The 21,898-nt window shown below is 38.9% G+C and overlaps 2 protein-coding genes across 5 annotated transcripts in view; one reads left to right on the forward strand and one right to left on the reverse strand.

The window, feature by feature from the left end:
* Positions 1-21,898, reverse strand: part of TGFBR2 (transforming growth factor beta receptor 2) — a 318,252-nt gene that overhangs the window by 198,850 nt on the left and 97,504 nt on the right. The window lies entirely within an intron of this gene.
* The window catches only part of GADL1 (glutamate decarboxylase like 1), an 83,631-nt gene that overhangs the window by 36,546 nt on the left and 25,187 nt on the right, over positions 1-21,898 (forward strand). For all 4 annotated transcript variants that reach the window (XM_071735440.1, XM_071735443.1, XM_071735442.1 and 1 more), the window contains exons 12-14: positions 3,816-4,015; positions 8,403-8,454; positions 11,669-11,758. In XM_071735440.1, coding sequence (XP_071591541.1) covers positions 3,816-4,015; positions 8,403-8,454; positions 11,669-11,758 — 342 coding nt within the window. The remainder of the gene's footprint in view (positions 1-3,815; positions 4,016-8,402; positions 8,455-11,668; positions 11,759-21,898) is intronic.

Here is a 21,898-nt window from a genome sequence, read left to right on the forward strand (position 1 = left end):
AGAATGTAGCTGATGAAATCCCAGTTTAGCACAGAATGTAACTGATTGAGGTGATCACCATAGCCATTTACAGTGTAATCTCTTACTCATCATTAGCAGTACCCCAAGGATATCTACTTTCCTGATTCCTTTCCAGCTGCAGGAAATACTCTGTTCCCATTGCTTTCTGCTTGGGGCTAGTACAGCTCAGAGCTCCTTCTCACCTCTTGAAGTGAATTACAGGGATGGCCTTTTGCGCTACACTGCTTTTGAGAATTTTCAAGTATGCCATTCAAAAGATCATCTTCATTGCTTCAGATGAGGCAGTTCAGGATAATGTTTGTCTTGGGGGAAAAGGGAGGTTTTGTCAATTGAATTGAAATTCAGTTTTAACTAGCAGTGGAAATGGAAATAGGTCAGATGACTTGCTGTAGTAAGTATGTCTGATGAGAAAAAATTGTTGAATTATGAATCTGAAGGTCTTATATATTGATTTGTGTATCAATAATTATTCATTTGCTTGCTATTAGTTAGAATGCAGAGCAACTATCCATAGACTTCATCAAAACCAAAGGCTATTTGAAACTTTTTAGTGGACTGGGGCCTCTGTGGAAATAGTATTTCCATTTTCTAATCTTTCACAGCCCTAGTATAAGGCAGAGCACTACCATTAGTCTCAGTACAAAAGGCAGAAAGATGAAAGATGCTGAAGAAATATCTCAAACTTGTCAAATGGGGCAGTTTTAATGAAATTTTTGCAATTTTTCTGAACAGATGGAGCAGCTTGGTTACTGTGTGGAAAACTGGGTGGTCTCTGAGAATGTTGAGTTAGAAAGTATGGTTTTTCATTTGACAAGGAAAACTGGAATGACTTTTTATGTCTTCAGCATGTGTGAATATGTTACTTTTGAGACCTCAGCAATCAGGAGTAACTGCTTTCTTGAGCATAAAACTAATCTTGGATGTTTTTTCTTTTCTGTTCTCTTCCTCACCCAAACTCACTTTCCCTTCTCTTTATTTCTCACAAAGTGCAATATTTGGTTGGTTGGTTTTTTGTTTTGTTTTGTTTCTTCTTTACTGATGTGCTGGAGGATGTCATTGTACTTGTCTCTGGAGACTGACAGTAGGCAATATCTTCAGTAGAATTTCTTGAGTGTGTTGCATTATTATTAAGATAAGCAGGTGGAAAAGGATCACCAAGGCATCACATCTTGTAAGGAGAGTTAGACAGTACCTGATTTTTTTTTTTTTTTTTTTTTTTTTTTTTCTTTTGAAGGAAATATGTTCCAAGGAGTTTAAGTTCACTCAGGGATACTGAACTATTTGTTCTTGTTGCATTTTCACTCTAGAGCATTTTTTTTAGGCTATGAAACTCTGCAGTTGACTGTGATCTTAAGTGAACTTCTCAGTCTTTCTGTAATATTACCATCTGAGTTTAGGTTGCTTGTGACAAACAGAAGTTATTATTTTTCAGATGACAGGCATGAGGGGAACTAATATCCTGTGATGTCCTCTATTGTTCTGCTGTATTGCTTTCTGATAAGGCAGAAGATAGTCCCACATTGATCAACTCTGCAGAAACATGGTGCAAAAATTTAAAGTCAGTAAGAGACAAAGCAAATAAGTTAAATTCGTGGATCTTACTCCCTGCTTCTTTTTTTTTTAAATGTTTTTATTTTAAATACCATGTCTAGTAAACCTGTATTTCCCCTAAAAATCAAGGTATGGAAATCTAAATGAGTAGGGCACAGTGATTTGAAAACCAGACTCTTATTCCTGTTGTGCAGCTGCTAGACAGAGAATACAAAGCTTTAGTAATATGGTAGAGGACTGATGCCTCACTGCTTGACTTTTCCTTGGTTTCTAATGTCATCTGCTTGTATTTATTTTTCTGAAAAACTTGGAAAGTGTGTGTGAGAATCTTGGGTATTGCAAAAAAAAAATAGGCCCAGTGTTGGCTTTCATCTGTGTACCATGTGCTGCAGCACATTATCACTCTGAGGACTGCAAAGGGAGAGCAGCCAGTGACCCCTTTTTTTTTTTCCCCAAGCTATCATTAAGACTGTCTTTTCACAAGGCTGAATGTGCTGGTCTTCTGGTTAAAGCGTTCAGACTGAATGTGCTCTCTTTTTCACAAACCAATGATATTACAATGGGATTGTCAAACCCTTACAAGAAACCTTTGGTGTTCTTTTGTGCTCTACAAATAGGTCAGCATGTGCATTTTTTTGTTTGTTTGTTTTGTTTTTAGTATTCAGTGAAGGAAATTGAAAAGGCTATGAGATAGGGAGACATATGTTGTATATACCAGTGGATTATTTCTCCTCTGGATTTTTTTTTTTCTTGACCTTTTTTCCTTCTCTATTTTGTTACTAGTTCCAAAGTTATCAGTAGTGTATTGTAATGCAGATCAAGAATTGTGCCTCTGTTATGGGAATATTCAACTTTGATTAAGAGTGATGCCATACACTGTCTGCCATTTTAAAATCAGACTTGCAGCAGATGCAGAGAAAAGGATGAAATGTGAAATGCTCTTTCTTGGTTCAGATGGAAGAGTGATGTTGAACTGGAAAATGAATTGTGCTCTTTGAGATGCTTTTGAGCAGATTCTGCCATGCTGTCCACTCTGTTCCTTGGTCTGTTCTGCATGGAAAACTTGTGGTTCAATTGTCACTTCAAGACATGTTTGCAGGTCTGAATTGGATGCTGTAGCCATGTTTTTAACCTTATTCAAATTTCTATTCTAGTATTATCTTATGGATTGCAAGGTTGTTTTTTTCTTACCCAATTTTAATGTTACTGGCAGATTTTCCACCTTCCCTATCTCCTGGCTTCCTTCTAAGGCCACCTTTATCACCTTTATCTGCTTTCTGCTAACCTTTTTCTCTACTTTGTAGTTTTGTGAGTATTCTTCCATATTGCATTCTTCAGCCAATGGCCAGTCCTGTGCCTCCTCTCTTCCCCTGCACCTTTAAACCTATAATAGCCTTTGTGCTTTCTGTTTCCCAGCTTTGTCCTTTGCTGGAACTTGCCATATTACTCATTTATCTTTGTTTTCTGCTGTTCATCTGTGCCCTGGCAGCCTCTCAAAAGTTGGAGGCTGGAGGTAACTGATTAAAAATAATTTCATTTGCAAGCCATAATTAGTATATGCCCAAGTACATCTTCTGAGGATTGTTTTCAAATGTTAAAATTGTCTGAACTGTGAAAAGAGACAAAAATTGGGGTTACACTAATCTCCTCACAGAGTCTTTAAGAAAAAACATGTAGTCAGATAGCCTAGACTAAATTCTTAGGGACTTAATTTTCCTGTAAGGGCTAAACATTCATTTCGTGGAGCTGAAATCTTCCCTACTTGCACGAGCTGTGCTGTATCTAGTGTTCTTTGTTTGACAAAGAAGGAATAGTTTGAGCCATTTGTGAACATGAAGGAAGCTCCTCAGGGGCCATTCTCTAATCCATTGACTGGAGCAGTGGACAGAAGCTTTTCCTTTTGCCCCCTCTTTCCCACTGTTTAACTTCGGGCAGCTGTTTCTGTGGTACCTACTCCTGTGGTTTCTTGAGATCCAAGTCGGAATTCCTCCTCAGACTGCAACTCTTCAGTGACTTTTTGAAGAAAATAATTTTGAAAAAGTTCCCATGTTGACAGGGCTGACATCACTGGGCTTAGGCTCATCCAGGGTTCTTAAACCACATGCTTTGGGTAGTTTCCAACATGTCCAGGACTGTTCTGCTAAGCAGTTGGTATGGGCAGGGAAAGAAGGCTTTGATTTGTGAAGATGAAAAGGTATGAAAATACTTAGCAGCAATCTAAGTCTCTATTGTTTTTCTAACAGGGCCTCCTGAAGAAGTGTTACTCTGCCAAGGCTTCATACCTGTTCCAGCAGGACAAGTTCTACGATGTCAGCTATGACACTGGTGACAAGTCCATTCAGTGCAGCAGGCGTCCGGATGCGTTCAAATTCTGGCTGATGTGGAAAGCATTGGGAACCACAGGCCTCGAGGAGAGAGTAAACAGGGCACTGGCTCTGGCTAGGTAAGACCTCAAAATTTGGAATATGTCTAATCTATTTAATTGTCCAAAATGTTGACAGTGCTGATGCTTCATATCCTGAAACAGACCACTTTGTTACATCTTTTCCACTGTCTGCTTTTTGGGATGTAGAAGAGGAGAAACTAACAGAAATAATAATTAGTGTTATTGCACTTCCTACAGTATTTAAGAGTAACTATTACATTTAGCAATAAGCATAGATATCAGTAAAAATAAAAGTTCAAATTAGACTATCAGTCTCTATTGTTTAGTGTTTGTTAGAATCAGACATAGGACAGTTTTACCAGTACATTGTCTGCTGATTTATAACTGTGACTTCTGGTGTTACAGTAAATGGCAGCCTTATGAGCCAGGCTCTGAGCTGTGTTTGGGAAGAAGTGTATCAGCCATACTTCTGTTCTCTTCATTCCTTACAATAAAAGAAATGCAGAAAGCCAATGATGTGGGCAAATTCAAATGAGGACGCTGTTAGTGTTAGGCTGTAGTAGAGAGGTATGAAGGCATATTCTGAGGTACTACTTGTTTTTTCTTCAAGTTTGCTGAAGTTCTGTATGCTTAGAGTATGGTCCATTAGTGCCTGGAGGACCTATTTGTTGCAATTTTTCCAGTCACCCACCATGTTCAATTTTACTGTGGTTTGGGTCATGCAGAAATGAGCTTCACAAGTGAATTATGCAAAATTCTTGCTAGAGGGTGTTTCTAAAGTGATGATGTTTCAGTTTCTAGGAAGGAACTTGTATATGTAGATTGGTTTGTATTCTGATAAAATGAATAATACTGAAATAAGGTTATGGCCTATTAAAACCAATTCACTTAAAGTGAAAAACACTTCACTGAAGTCTTACATTTATTCAGAATTTATACAAGATAAATAACATCTTCACCAGTTCCTGGGCTATCTGCACACTATGCTAAATTATATAATTAATATTGAGCAAAAGTCACCCGTATCATATTGCCATTTTGTTTTTGATATAAATTACCAAGTTGAAAAGAATTGAATGTTTACTCCAGTGAAAGGAATAGTCTCACTTTAATGAAGTAACTTAAAGAAAAGGTAAAAATAGCTATTACCTAAAAGCAGAGTGGATTAGAAAGGAATAAAACAAAAGAAGCAAAATTTGAAAAGCCAGAATGAGGTGTGGATTTTTTTTTCTCTGCTTTATTTCTTTAAATCCACTTATTGTTTGGCTGGTTAAGTGTTCCCTAATATCATCTGGTTAAATTGTACCTGGTCTTTGCTTTGAAGCTTTGTCGTGCTCTGTGTCTGTACAGAGTAAGTAATTCATTCCATTATCAGTAGGAGATTTCAGCCTTATCAAGGTCACTGGCCAAGGTTGTTTGACTGAGAGTGTAGAGATTAATGACCTTTCTGAGATCGATATTTTCTTTGAATGTTAGGATTCAGCACTTCTAAGGAGTGACTGGGTTGTCACCTTTTTTCTTTTTGTTTGTTTTTTGGTTTTTTTCCATTTAAGAAGAAATTTAATTCCTAGTCATTATCTGATGAAGTACATTTTTTTTTAAGGTAGCTGCATTTCTATCCCAACTTTGCACAGACATGGGCACTATGGAGCTGAGACATCAGGTTTACTGGGCACTATGCCAGGTGTCCTTGCTGCTCAACAGCTGTGCAGACTTTCTCCTGGTTTGTTACAGTAGGTTTTACTTTGATGGTGCAAAGGCTGTGTTTCACTGTTCATGAATACAGACCTGGATTCATTCTGGAACTTGTCCACTGACTAGAACTTAAGAGCAAGTTTACTTTTTTCCCTGTGTGCATGCAGAGCTGCAGGGTTTCTAAGGTAATTGCAGATACGTATTTCTGTTGCATCACACTTTGTTTATTGACTGTTTTGTTAATTTCTTGTTGGTTTGGAGGTGAATAATGTTTTTGGTATATTAGATATCACAGGAACATTGTGATGCTACTTGTTTGGATATGTATATTTTAAAAACATTTACAGTAGACCATCCTGCTGATCACTTGGGAAAATTTTCTGGTGTGTTGGTTTTTTTCCTCCTAATTGTTTTTATTGCAGGGATGTTGCTTTATGAAGTATACTAAAAAGAAAATAGAAGTAATCTACTTTTAGGATACAGCTATAACCACCTCTGCATTTTACACTTGAGCATCTTTGCAGTTTTTCTGCCTGATTCCTCTTCTGACACCCACTCTTAGCAGACATATGTCTGCTCTCACTGCAGATCTCCACCCTTCATTTTCTGCAAGGCTTAATTGTAGCACATACCACTTCTCTTTGCACTTCAGTCCTCACTGAGACTCAAGCCCTTCTGACTTTCTACAACTGAGACATGATAATAAAACTTCACTGTCAAGTGTGGAAAGATGCACAGAGTAAATGGCTTCACTGCTGTCAAATAGTCCTGGAAAGATAAATCATGGGTGATGGGTTTTCTAATGGCTGCCTTTGTAGCCCACTGGCAATGTAGTTAAGAACATGATTAACAGTGTTGTGAGCCTGAGTGACATCAGATATCCTATGTCAGGTGGTGGTATAAAAAAAGCACTTGCAGTAAGAGGGAAAGGCATTAAGCAATGTAAAATAGCTCTAACATTTCAAGACCTCAAAAAAAAAAAAAAAAAAAATTAAAAAAAAAGGGCAAAAACAAGGAAAAAATATGGTCACCATACAGGGGTTTGTTTTTAATGATTTCTTAAAAAAATAAAATTGAGGGCCACTGTCTCATTGATGGCACATGCAAGCGTCTTCTACTAAACAAGAGAAAAGCACTAAGCTTGTTTTACTTAGGACAATTCCCCTATAGAAACAGGTTTCCCCCAACATACCCGGATGTTACCTAGCCTTCCACTTGCCTCTTTCAACCTAAACAGCAGCACAGACACTAACAGCCAGGTAACAAACCAATGCACACAGTTAAGATCTATGTGGTCATGTCAGAAAAAACCCTGGGTCTCGACTTCTTATGGTGAAAGGGGAAGCATCTCAACAGTGCAGAGTACGGTGTGACACACAGAGCTGCTTGTCATGGGAACTGGCAAGGATGTGTGCTAAGTGGTAATGAGTCACACACACAATACTTGTTAACGATAAACAGCGTGACAACTCCCCGTGCTCTGTTTCAAAAAAAATTTTATACCACCGAGGGTATTGTTTACAGCCTCCCTAGCCAACCTGTTTCTGCAGCACGTCTGCTGAATAGCAGGCACTGCAGATACGAAGCTGTGCTAGAGGTGTCCCTGTGGGGACAGGTTTCAGGCGTGTGGAGAGGTCTGAGGGAGGTTGTTTTGACAATACTGCTCTTCCTCAAGAAGTGGGTAAAAGCATTATTTGTGTGATGACCATTAATGCAGCTGCAGGCAGGAAAATGTCAAGTAAATGAAAAAAGAATAGATTTGTACAGGATCAGTAGGTTAACAGTCTCAGCTTTATTATGGTCAGGAAAATCTTCATGTAGCAGACTAAAATTCTGTGGAAAAGGTGTCTGAATTTGAGGACATTTCTTCAAAGTTTTCTTCAGGAAGGCTTTGAGAGGTAAAGAGAGGGGTAAAGAGAGAAGTCCCAGCTATGTCAGAGTGTCCTCTTTGCTTCAGAATTCCTGTGTAATATGTGCCATGGCAAAGCTGAGGTAATGTTTTAAAGAAATTCTATAAAATGAAGCTACTTAGATCCAAAGTTTTTGTTTCAAACCCATCTTCCTACTGAAGGCTTCTGTGTTTTTTGTATTGATAGATGAAGAAAAAAGCCACTTATTTCAATGCATTATTAGCATAGGAAGCCCAGGGATTATTGTGCATCAGCAATGGCTAACTGAACAAAAAAACACTGTTGGGTGCAGTGTGGAACAAGTACAGTCCTGGGAAAATTGCTAGGCTTGAAGTACATGGGAACTTTCAATTTCTGGGCTAGACAAAGTAATGCAAGAGATGTCAGGGTGACCACGAAATAACATAGCAGCACAGCATCAGCACAACATCAGCAGAAAAAAAGAGGCAGAGGAAGTAATTTTTAGAGAGCAGCATCAATGGAAATTTGCCTTGGGAAAATTCGCAGCCTGATGCAAATAGGAACAATTTGTGTGGTGGGACTCGACTGAAAAACCTGTGCCTGAGGACAGAATTTGGACTCTCCTCAGTGCTCCTTGGCTGGCTGTAGCCTTCATTTCTTTCCAGGAACTGATAGCTACTGCATTTTCACAGCATGTAGAAATTAAGTTTAACTCCATGGTTTCTTTGGGAGAAAAAAAAAAAAAAAAACCAAACAAACAAAAATTGGAGATAATAAAAAGAAAAAAAACATCTAGGTGTTTAAGACATTTTTTTTGGTTGTTGCCTTGTATCTATTGTTTTATTCTGTGCTTAAAACTCCTGCATCTTTAATTACAGATATCTAGCAGAGGAAATTATGAAAAGAGAAGGATTCCAGCTCATTTTGGAAGTAAGTGGAAATGGAACTTTATTGGGGGGTGTCTACTGCTTGATTTTGGTTTATTTTATTTAGCCAATTGTCAAGTTGTATTTGAAGTACACGATTTAATGAGGTTTGTGTGCTGGAGTTGCAGAGATCTGATTGAGCACACAACATGCTCTGTATTCCCTGCCATCACTCTTTTCCTAGCTTCTGGGCTTATGTTGCCTGAGGGAGTATAGATGGAGCACTTTCTGTGAAAGTGAAGAGCCTGGCTGTCAGTGCTTGCCAGACTCACAGATGAGAATGTGTACTGGATAGAAGAATATTTTGACCCTAAAAATGAAAATTTTGCATTAAAGCCTATTTTTTTCATCTTAATTTTGTTTCTACACCCATCTCCCTGTAAACTACCCAGAAGTTATGTTTTAACCCATCTTTGCTAAACCCGTCTGCTTATTATCTGTTGGTGATCTTGCTTAGGGGAAAACGAATAAAGTTGGCAGAGATAAAGTGCTCTGGTTTTCCATCTATCCCCAAGCTCTTCAGTTACTATGGCTAATATCTGGGGACACTGAATAGGCCTGTCATTTTTAGAAAAATCTTCAGTATTGTGGAATGTATATGTGTGTGAAAGGAAAAGACCACATAGAGGTGGAAGGGAAATGAAGAGCGTGCCACACGTGGAGATTGACAAACTGCAATGATGCAGATTTGGTTTACACTTGCTGATGACATGAGCATTCCAGGTTTGTCTAGAAGAAATACAAGTGTATGAAGTGGTTTTTATACAATATAAACTTTCCCTTTAACACTAAAAACTGCTAATTTGAAAGTGCTTACTGAGAAACTTGACAAGGAGGGAAGAATTCTGGGCCAGCAGTACATGATGGGGTTACTAAAGTGTCAAGTCTGTCTAAAGCTTTCCATTCTCTGTTATAGTACAGCTCAGCAGAGAGAGCTCAGACCTACTGTAGATGTGAAAGCTTTTGGTGAAAGTAGAGACTGCCCTTTAGTTTCTGTAGCAACAGGACACCTGGATTAAAACTGGGATTGGAGGGAGTGGTATAGCATGGGCTATAAGAAGGAAGTTGAGCAAGGGTTAAGAAAATGTTGTCTGAGGTACAGGGGGCAAACAGTGAAAATTCCAAGACTGCTGGGAGGCAGCAGGTCCCAATTATGTGAGCCATTTATGTGAGAAAGGAAGGTGAGCTTTGGACAAGAAGCTGAGGAAGATGATCTGCTGAAACACTCAGTGAGGGAAGTGCTGCAACAAGAACGACTCCACAGCCTGGAAATGCTGCTTGTGCTTTAGTCCTCCTGAACTCTTCTGTAGTATAACTACTTACCTGCTTGTATAAAAGCTGTGACAAGATAACCAGAAATAAAGTAAGCTAGGGGTAGGTAAGCTTTTTCTAGAATGGATGATATTTTCAGAGGAGGATGATGTAATTGACGTGTGAAAGGAAACAGAGATAATCAAGAAGGCAATATAGGCAATGGTGATATGGTAATATATGCCATCTGTGTTCTCCTGCCATCTGATTTTAAACAGTTTTAAAATAAGCCCTGTAATAGTGAGCTAGTGCTTGCATTCATGAGGAAGCCACTGCCATTTCAGGGTCTGTGTTTACGTGTGTACTCTTTGGGGAAAGAAAGCAGGCTTCAAGAGCTGAGTTTTATTTCATTCAGTGGCAGCAGGTGGCAGGTTGGCAGCTCTGTTCCTGCTGACAGCGATATTCTTCTTGATGATTAAATTGTATTTAATGCATTCTTTGAAGTGAGGCGGAAAATTATGTGAGCAGTTCCCAGTGCCCTTTCATGAAAGAACACGTCTCAGCTGGGGGGCTCTTCTTGTTCAGCAAACTGCCTGGGATTGTAAGAGCAGCCCCATTCACAGTGAGGCAAAGAGGTAGTGTGACCCAGCTACCAAGCTCCTTTTTAACTTCTCTGTTTCTCTTTCAACCAGTACTAATGAGGGTGGTGTGTGGGAGGGGAGAGGGGTGTGTGAGTTTGTAATCTAGACCCCAGTTAAATACTGTGTTACAAATAATGTGGGTCAGAATTGAATAATGGGTTTAATGGGAAGTGTGGAACAGGAATTTATTCCTCATGCTATTGCTATCTGTACAGGTAAAATAAACAAAAAGTTCAAAATTAGCAGGACACGGAGAGAGACCCTGGTCTCGTTTGCGGGAAACATTTTCTTAATGATAAGTGAAGTGGGAACCTCGTAAGCACAAAATACCTTATTTTAAATGCATATTGAACAGCCATTCTTCTTGTCAGAAGACTTGCAGCTAAATCTCTGCTGAGTTTAAAGGCAAAAATTTCTCTAGAAGAAAGCAGAAATATAGCATCTCAGTTTTTGCTCAAAAGGCCTGCCTAGATATTGGACAAGATATATCCACATATATGCCACATACCATGCAAAATGTCCTGAGATTCTTAAAAAGCATGGAAGTTGAGAAAGCCAGCATTAACTCTGGTGCTGTGCAGAGTGTTGTATGTCATGTGATCCAAAAAAAATTGCATCATTCATCAGAAAAATTATTTGGTGTACAAGTGTTAGATGGTGACAAAATCACAGTGTGTGTGTGTTGTGTAAAAGATGTCATAGCAAACTTCAATTTAAAACCAGAACACTTTGGGAAAAAGTGTTCTTCTCTGTAAAGTTGCTTCAGTTTTGAAATTGGTAACTTACCTCTCTATGCCAACCAAAATTTTAATTACCAAACGTGATTAAATATGTGATTAAATAAAGGTTAAATAGGTGTATAAGGAGAAAAAATGAAAAAGGAACCCAAACAGGTTTCCTTTTTCTGGAAACACGAAGAGATGTGATGCAGTGAAGGCTATCTTAAACTTTAAAAAAAGGGAAACAAACATGAGTTGGGGAAGGAAGTTGTAATGAACTGTAGAATTGTTTAGTTTGGAAAAGACCTTTTATGATCATCGGGTTCCACCATTAACCTAGCACACTGCAAACTCCACCACTAAACCATCTCCCTAAGCACCACATCTATATATCTTTTAAATATGTCCATGGATGATGACTCAACCAGTTCCCTGGGCAGCCTGTTGTAATGCATGGTAACACGTTTGGTGAAGAAATGAGTAAAAAACTCAAAGTCTCTTTTTTTTTTTTTTTTGTCCCCTGAAAAAAAAGGAACTAACAAACTGTTTTATACATTTCTGTTTCATTTGTTAAATAACATAAGCAACTGGTTGTTCTCTTTTTTAGCCAGAGTATGCAAACGTTTGCTTTTGGTACATTCCACCAAGCTTAAGAAAAATGGAGGAAGGACCTGAATTTTGGCAGAAGCTACACCGGGTGAGTGTTCCATGAACAGTGTTATCTGTAGCTTGCTGATTGAGTTGTGGGCCAGATAAATCTGCATCTCTTGTCTGGACAGTGTATTCATTACTTGTTTCAGACACTTAATATTGTCCTTGGAACTTTTCTTGCCTTATCTATAATGATCTATGATAACACAAGTGAGGAAGTGCTTAAGAATACATTTCTGTTGTTAAACAACCCATAAATGGCAACAGGCATACAATGATAAAAACTTAATTGGTGAGAGTTTTGGTGACTCTTTGTCATCTTGATAGAAAATCATGAACATCCTGAAAAAAGCAATAGTAAAATTTTGAAGTTACTAGTGTGGAATCAGTTAAGACTTAATTAAGAAGTCAATAGACACTATGGTATTATGTTTTACTGAATAAGCTATTCTATAAGAAATTGAATTTAACTCATTGTTTGGTCCTCTGTAGCAGCTGTTGTGTCCTGCAATTATTTTTTCCAAGAATTTGTTACTAAAAATTTAACTGGAGCATAGATGTGTATACTGCATGCATACTCGCATAATATATGTATTATGTGTACGAGCTATACATACTATATATGTATTCATACTTCCTATAAAGTCTTCTTTTCTTTTATTAAACTTTCTTTTCACAGGAATTGCTTTCAGTTCATGCTGGCTGTGGGTGTCTTTAGGGGTGAGGTCTGCCTTAACCCTATCCGTATCGTTTTGGAAATCTATTTAACTTTTGCAGTACAGAGCCATGCAGAGTTACTGTGTGGATGTAAAGACTTTACATTTATCATGCTTTGTGGTGGGTTGTGATCCTCTCATATGGGGCTTCCCTTCCTGTCTTTAGAATGGAAGGCCTATATATGTGTATATCTATGCATGAATACACACGGAGCTGCATAACAGCTCCTCAACCCATTGAGGAGTGAGGATTTGGAAAGGAGGAATGGGAAGGCACAGAAGAAATAACGTTACAACTGCCACCTTTTGATTTATACATTTAGGAAGGGGACTGAGGAGGAGAGGAATGAAGCAAAACAAATGGCTCTGAGGCTGTATATTGTGCGTGGCTTTTTAGTGTAACTTACTGGCTCTTTGCTCTGCTGCTCTGTGGTGCATCAGTCAGGGTAGTGAATAGATGCCTGGCTTATTTTATGTACTGATATAAATAGACTGACACTAGAAATGCAGATAGCCTAGCTGGTGTTGTGGGAGAGAACTTGAAGGGAAAAGAGTTTGTGTGCAGTTTCTCTAAAGAATCAAGCACTGCTGCAGATCCCAGCTGCTCTTTTCATGGGCAAGGTGACACTGTCTTAATTCTTACGCTCTTCTGATGAAGCATTAAAAAACCTCAAAACTTATTTCTCTCCTTTCTGCAAAGGCCCCAGAACATTTCCTGCACAGCAGATCAAAACTCCTCAGCAAACCAAGGCACTGAATGGCACAAATTTCTCTCCCATAGGAAGGAAAACAAATAGTGATTGTTAATTGTGTTACTTTAGGCAACAAAATATGTTATTTCACCTCCTTGATTTGTCTGGGGTTACTACCTTTTTGTAATACAGAGGGCCAGTTTGGGGCACAACACCTATCAATGAACAGATGAGATGACAGCACCCAGTCACAAAAACTAGGGCTGACTTGACTTGTCCAACTAATGTCCATTTATTCTGACACTGCTGATGTAAACAGACTGGTCATTATATTAGTATTATATTAATCAGGTCAAATATATGGCTGGACAAGAAGGAATGCATACTGATCAGCAAGGTCTAAATGGTGACCACTGGAGATGTTGTTTTATTATGCCATTGATGGCCAGATGAGGATGTGTATAGTTTCTTGACTGCAAGAAACTAGAGAAGATTTTTCCCATCATTTCACTAAAATGAGCATGAAAATATTTTAATTCACAATTTTTCTTTCCATACAACATTTTAACATCAGTTATTCTATTTATCAAAAAATCAGTCTTCCTTTTTGTTGACCTGCATATCTGACAATAATTAGGGAAACATATGTCTGTGGCTGTCAAGGAGTCCCTGTCCAAGTGGGGGCCAATGACAAGTGGAGTCCCTCAAGGATCAGTATTAGGACTGATCTTGTTTAACATCTTTGCCAGCATGGATGGTGGCATTGAGAGCACCCTCAGCCAGTCTGCTGATGACACCAAACTCTGTGGTGCAGCTGACACACTGGAGGGAAGGGATGCCATCCAGAGGGACCTCGACAGGCTGGAGAGGTGAGCCCATGCCAACCTCATGAAGTTCAACAAGATCAAGTGCAAGGTCCTGCATCTGGATCAAGGCAATCCCAAGCACCAATATAGACTGGGCAGGGACTGCCTGGAGAGCAGCCCTGAGGAAAAGGACTTGGGGGTGCTGGTGGATAAGTTCAACATGAGCCATCAGTGCACACTTGCAGACCAGAAAGCCAACCAGATCCTTGGCTGCATCAAGAGATACGTGACCAGAAGGTTAAGGGAAGGGATTCTCCCCCTCTACTCTGCCCTCATGGGATCCCCCCTAGAGTACTGTGTCCAGTTCTGCAGCCCCTGTTACAAGAAAGACATGGACGTGCTGGAGTGTGTCCAGAGAAGGGCCAGGAGGATGATCAGAGGGCTGGAGCAGCTCTCCTGTGAAGACAGAGTGAGAGAGTTTGGGTTATTCAGTCTGGAGAGGAGAAAGCTCTAAGGAGACCTTACTGTAGCCTTCTAGTACCTGAAGGGGCCTGCAAAAAAGCTGACAATGGATTTTTTAGGATGTCAGGAAGTGATAGGACTAGGGGGAATGGCTTCAAACTAGAGAAGGGTAGATTTAGATTAGATGTTAGGAAAAAGTTCTTCACCATGAGGGTGGTGAGACACTGGAACAGGTTGCCCAGAGAGGTGGTGGAAGTCCCTGGAAGTTTTAAGGCCAGGATGGACAGTGCTCTGAGCTACTTGATCTAGTGGGAGGTGATGGCAGGAGGGGTTGGAACTAAATGATTTTAAAGGTCCTTTCCAACCCTGAAAATTCTATGATTCTAATTCTAACATTGTAATATACCTTAAAAATACTGTGAACGAGTAATTGATTTTATTTAACTGCTTTTTCAGCAATATTGTTCAGAATAACATGCTGTCTTCTAAGGTTATTTATGTGAGTTTTAGTGCTAAGGTATAAAAATTAACTAAAAAAAAATTAAAGATATAAAAGTTAGTTTTGTTTTTAGTTAGTTTTTATTTTTTAGTTAACTAAAATTAACTAAAGGTATAAAAATTGCCCTCCTCAGAGTCTCCGTTGTGCAAAGCAGAAAGGCAGTAGGTAGGAGTGGCTTAGTGAGTTTGGGTCAGTGATTAACTGGTCATTCATGTAATCACCTGAACATGTTAGGGAAAGAGAAACAACATAGTGGTGAGGAAGTAAAGAACTGCATAAATAGTACATTATTCTGTTATCTAGTGAAACTGGGAATTCTGTGTACATCCAGTCTTACAACTTTTTTATCTGTGGGGATAACATCAGGAATTTTGCTGTGTAGTGAAACTGTTTTTCTAGACAGTACTGCAAGGCTTTGGATGCAGTTGGGTGGTCCAGCATAGTCTGTGCCCCGAATGTTTTGCAGTCCTCTCAGTGCCATAGCACTTGGCATATCCTGTAAAGGAACTTAGGATATAAGGTGTTTTTCAGTGACATTCTTCACAAGTAAGTAAAGGTGGATTTCTTCTTGTAGAAACCATAGAAACAGGCAGTCTGTGTTAACTGGGGAGCTATTAGTTCAATTAGATTTATTTTTAAATGGTGTTATTTAGTCATTGCAAACTGGGGGCAGTTGTCTCTGACCTGGCTTTGACATAACTTCTGAGATGAAGGAACAATTGCTTTTCTAGTACTCTGTGTGTCCCCTAGTGGTATTTTTGCACCTCTTCCTCTTACAACACTCCATTAAGATTTATTTAGTTTATTGCTGAGGATGGTCAATGTGTCTGTATCAGGCTGTCACCAGGTCACAGTGAGAAAAGCATTAACTGGAAATTACAGTCCAGAAATGGATGTGAGGGGAGAAGTAAAAATTTCAAGTCCAGACCATTCTGATGTTTGTATTTTTTTCCATAACTACAAATATTTGTGCATAATCCTTCTTGTAACAGTCTTGTCTGTAGCAATTCAAAGGTCAGCTTTCTCAGCTCATCCTGGAATGCCTCCAGATGGTGCAGAATTGGGTGCTTGTTAGCAACGCTGTTTCTGGAAGGCCTCCTGGTGGCACAGAAGGTGGTGGGGCACAAGGAAAGGTTTGGAAGGGTGCATCTGAATCTACTGCTGTCATCCCTTGTGGGTTGTGAATCAGCCTGTAGTTTGCTCAGACTTGGTGTGGTCTAGAAGGTGAAGAGGGTAAGCACAGAAATAACCATCTTTAAAAAAGACCTCCTCCTATGAGAGTCTGGCTTTGCCTACAGCATAACTGTAGGTGCAGTGCTCCATATTGAACACTGCCCAGTAAAAAATGCCAGTGGTATATTGCTAAGTACCACTTTAGACCTCAAAATTGGAAGTTAAAAGGTGTCAGTGGGTTCCTGGCAAGTCTTTTATGCTCTACTAAACTTCGCCTGGTTTGTAGTTGTAAACAATGTATGCTGGAGTATCTTGATTTCCAGTGACTCAGTAAAGCTTTTATACACAGTTGTTAGTTTCAATTACTCAAAATTATCTTAGTCTCAGATTCTACTTGTGGGTTTTTTGTTTGGTTTTTTGTTTGTTTGTTTGGGTTTTTTTGCTTCATACTCTGTTGGGGATTTTCGCCCAAATAATACAAAACATATTGACTGTACTAGAAGGCTTAGGATATCATTTCATAATAAAACCTATGTATCTTGGAATGTAATTTTTGGTCCTCCCTTCTCTCCCTCAGTAAAAGGTAACCTTATTGCTTCCTTTCCCTGTAACTTGAGAGAGGAATATAGCTGTTTGCTGTCCGAAGGCATATTTGTAAAATAGCCTGTCATGCTGACTGGTGTTGTGATACATTTCTATAATGAGAGGTTTTATATCAAAGCAGAAATGTAAGGAGGTTGAAGTAGTGTTGCCTTGGCAACCTTTGAATCTTGTGGTCTTTGTGGCATAAATCAAACACTAATCAAGGACCCAATTCAGTATTCAAAATATCTATTGACTATAGGATGAGGTTTGAATGCAAAGGAGAAACAAGACATTCATTTGGTTATATTAATAATATCTGCCCTCTATATTTTGGAAGAACAAGAGAAAAATGGCATAAATTATAGTCACACCATTAAATGCAACAAACCCAGGTTTATGCACAAGAGAGGCCCCCAACTTATCACTGCAAGTCTATTTCCACTTGGGCTTTGTGTGCAAAATGCTGTTACTTGAATGCTTGGCACCCCTGGGCTAAAAAAACTTTGAGTTCTTCTTACATTTGAGCTAGAAAACAATTAAGCAGTATTTTACAGTGTTTGAAGAGTAATGTTAGAGACACATTTCTGTGAATTTTGCTTACGTGAATAATTTTTACAGTAACAAGTAGTCTACTGACTTGAGCATCTAGGTCTGTTTGACCTGAGTTTCTGTGGAGGGCCACATCAAATGACAGGAAAATCAATAGTAAGATTTACACGGAAGCACATGGGAGCTAGATTGGCTAAATCATTGTGACTGACAGATCTGGAGCTTTTAATTGGTCATTTGAAAATACTGTATGTTGATCTAATTGTTTCTGATCCCATGTGCTTTCTTGTTGCATTGAAATAATGTAGTGGTGTAGAAGTGTGTGGAAAGGAACAGAAAGAAAACAAATGAGTCATTCTGGGGTTTTTTTCCAACATGTAAGAATTGTTAAGAGATGGTGCCATCCTTCAGCCTTTCTCTTAAAGCCACCTAAAAATCTATTGTGGACCTCAAGAAGTTAAAATCTGCAGGCAGAAGAGATTTCTCTGGCAAGTCTAAAAGGAAGACCTTCCAAGGGCATGGATTGTCATTTCAGGGAATCAGATGTGGGCCTCTATAGGGGTTGTCTGAAAAAATTTTGTTTGTCAGGGAAATCCTCAGGGTCAACAAGAATTCCAGATTCATCCTGTGTAACTTCAAGCATTTACCCAAGGAAGTTACTTGAGGAGCTGTCACAGTTTCCCTCCATCTTTAACACAGAGAAAGAGAACTCACAGATCATGACTTGGGCAACCTAATGTCAGAAACATAGGCAACCTAATGTCTTTCCTTTGGGAAAGACTTGTCTGGTTTTTAATTACACAGGAAGGGAACCTTAGGGATGCCAGGATCCCACCTCATTTGCCTTGTTCCATAAACACAAGCACAAAGAACCCAACACTAAATCCTGAGTGTGCTGTGTGCTGGTTTAGATGCTGCTTTTACAGGTTTCTACAGGGAAGCACTGCAAAATCTCCTAATTCAATGGACCTGGCTAAATTCTCAGTATTGTGTTAAAAAGGGGCAGAAATACATCATTCTTGTAGAGGTGAGAGCAGGAGGCTCAGTGTGGGTAATGCTGGAGGCAAGGACCTTAGGGGAGAGAGGTACAATAAGCCAAGAAGCCACAAAACAAGTAGTGGTTTAATAACTTATGTTGTAGTATAACCATTACTCAGCAGAGGGTAGTGCTTAGAAATGTAATAATATAATAAGCAGTCACTTGTTAAAGTAGCAATAGCTCTCATTTTGCAACTAATAGTACATAATATACAGCAGAAGATGAATAAAATCTTTGTAGTTTAGCTGCATATAAATGATAGTTATTGTTGAACAGAGAGATCTGAACTCTGGTAAATGAGGAGGAACAATAGAGTGGAATATAATAGCAGAAAAAAATTATTGCACTGTTTCAATACCTTTTTAATGAGGGATTTGCACACTTTCCCTTTTAATATTTTTTCCTGCAGTTAAATAAAACTCAGTACAAAAGTGTCTGTAGTTGTTAATTAAAATAGACATTTAGCATGACTGTTTTAAGTGACTTCTTTGTAGATTTGAACTATAAGAGCACAAAAATAACACGCCTTTTAAAAAATCTGTTAATTCAAAATGGAATACTTTGGTTTCTGACTGCTTGTCTGCACATAAATTCAATTTATGTCTTTGTGCCCTGTCATATTTAGTCTTGCATGTGTATTGAGGAAGTAGTGGTAAATGAAAAGGCCAAATTCACTGTTTAATTCTTCATGAAGATAAGTAGCGATCAAGGCATTATGTATTGATGGTGCCCACCTCACCTTAGCATGGTACCTGGATGCTAGCTACACTTGTGTGTATGTTGTACATTGGTGGGGTTGTACTTAACTGTACTTAACTTTCAGCCACATACAGCAGTTTGTGAGGTTGATCTATCTCACATTTGCTTCCAGCTCAGGCTTTCTGTGATAGTTTTAAATGATATTTTAGTAATTCGTGATATATCAATTGTAGAGATTTCTGTTGCAGTTCTTTGCTTGCCCCCCCTTCCAGACTGGCTTTTCAGGCATGGGTAGTACCAGTTGGGTTCACTTAAAAGCAGTTCTGTTCATGCAGAAATCTTCACTTCTTTTTGGTCAGTGGACCATTTTCAATTAAGGTCAATAGCCAAGGGTGAATATCACGAAATTTCTTTCCACTTCATTTTAACCATCTAAGTTTCATCTTTTGGATAGCAGAGTATTTTTATTCTGCCTTTCAGTCCCTTCCTAGATTTGTATATCAGGCGATATCTCAGCTGATGATATTTATATCTCAACCAACAAGAATAACACATCTGACAGCAAAACATCTCTATCATAAGAGCAGTTACCCAGCTGCTAACCCTACCCCTCATTTCTCAGAGCAAAGAGAGGACGACCAAATGGCTTTGCTGCTGTATGGTTTACTAGATGAGAGTGCAGGGCAACTTTTGTTAGCAACTTAATGCTGAGCAAGGCATGTTCAAGGCCCACTGGGGACTGAGGTCTATTGATCCCTGGTGCTCAGCTTGCAGAAACGATCGAAGCTGTGGGGAAGGAGTCTGCTGCTGCAGCTCCTTATGTTGCGTTCAGGCTGAACAAGAATTTTGTCTTCCCCAAGCCCCCTGTAGGGCAAGACTGCTCAGATCTCAAGAGGTGAAGTAAGTTTCGCACTAGCTGTTTCTTGAAATCCTTTGGAGGACAATGGAAGGTTCAATAATTTCTCCCTGTGGTAATACACATCGTGTAATGAAGCTGGGGAGGCAGGACCAAACACAGCAGAAAAAATATTGTGAGGAAATAAAACCATGAGAGAGTGATAAATTCAAAGTAAAGAACTAAACCTTCCAGGGAGATCAATGCAAGATGTATTTTCATTACAATATGTAGTGATCTGTGAAGGTACCTTAGCTAGCTCAGGTACTTACCTTAGCTCAGGTACTGGGAGTGATATGACCATACATAAGTATGGTACTTATTTCAGTTTAAAAAGTGTTAAACTAGGACTAGTTGGCTAACATGACCCTTCTTGCAGGATCCAAGCAGATCACATAGGACAGTGGGTTACAGTCTCTGTAGATGTACTGCCCTCTTAGAGGGGAAGCAAAGGGTCCACTTGACCAATATCTTAAGAATTTTGCATACTGCTAAATCCTGAAGGTCATTCTAGCTTTCAGTTCAGATATAGAAAACAAACCACCTAATTTCAAACCTTTGCATTGTTAAAAGCTTCATGCAGATATTTCTGTTAACAGATAGGAAGCCTGTAAAAAACCTTATTTTCTAACTCAAAGGAACAAAGGTCTGGGGATTCAGTGGGACTCCCATTCTCCACTTCATTGCCACAGATTCAATTGACTTAAGGATGCTAAAGCAATTCATAAACCTTAGTGCTATTTCCAGTTGAACAATGACAGTACTATTTAGTTTGTGTGGCTTTCAGATAGATACAGCATGTTAACCAGAGCAGACTTTTTCATCAATTGTTATAAAATCACACTGCTTGTAGAAGAACCACGAGGGTAAAACTAAACCCCATATGTTTTCCAGAAAACTGATTCTGGGGGCACGTAAGTGACAGTGGCACAGTTCTCATAGTGAGCTGCATTTACAGTAGGCAGCTGGTGCCATACCTCAGAAAAACTTTGTGTTGGTCAAGAATTCAAAAAGTAAGATATGCTCCTTATTTGGAGATAATAGACATCTTGCTAGGTAGTAGAATGAAATGGAAGCATTGGTATGGTATATCCTACTATGAATCACTAAGGTAGAAAAGAAAAGAATTACTATTGCTGTGAGCACAAGAACGAAGAATAATTGAACATTTTTGTTATTATTAGCCCGTCCTTATAATAATAGGCAAAACCAGCTCATCTGAAAACTAAGTCAACTATGTCATTTAAAAAAACCAAACAACATGCAACAAGACATTAAGCTCTCTTCAGAGCATTGGAAGCCAAAGGGAATTTAGATTTAGTCTGCCCCACTAGTTGACCCTTGTTACATATTTGAAAGGCAGGCAAATTAGTGATAAGTTGCCTATATTTTATAGATAAAGAAAATAAGGAAATAAAGACATGATGTGAGAGTTTATCACGTTTTTCTATTAAGAACACTTCAACATGTCATCCTCATTTGTACTTCTTGTTATTTCCCAATAGCATAATAAAAATAATAATTTCTTGGAGTCCTGTCACATAGAACAGCATTGCATTTTTGTTCATTACTGATGTAGAAGTGAATTTTGTATTTTGTAATGCAATACTGGGAGACTTTTTAGAATTGTTCATATGCTCTTTTTGAATATAAATGTGTCTGTGCGTGCATACATATGTATATGATTAGGTCTTTATATCTTGGGATATTGTAAAAGAAAGTTATTATTGAAAAGGGAGAGGATGGAATAAAGCATAATATTACTGAAGTAACTAGATTCTTAGAAAAACTTGGGACAGATTCACAGAATGATTGAGGTTTGAAGGGGCTTCTGGAGCTCATCTTTTCTAAGACCTGTGCTCAAAGAGGGCCATCTCAGCATGGTTTCCTAGGACCATATCCAGACATCTTTTGACTATCTCTAAGGATGGAGACTCCACAACATCACTGGGCAACCTGTGCCAGTGTTTCATCACCCTCACAGTGAAGTAAGTGTTTCCTAATGTTCAGAGGGAACCTCCTGAGTCCGTGCCTGTTGCTTCTGGTCCTGTCACTGGGAACTACTGCAAAA

This window comes from Heliangelus exortis, chromosome 2 (assembly GCF_036169615.1).
Source record: "Heliangelus exortis chromosome 2, bHelExo1.hap1, whole genome shotgun sequence".
Lineage (NCBI taxonomy): Eukaryota > Metazoa > Chordata > Aves > Apodiformes > Trochilidae > Heliangelus > Heliangelus exortis.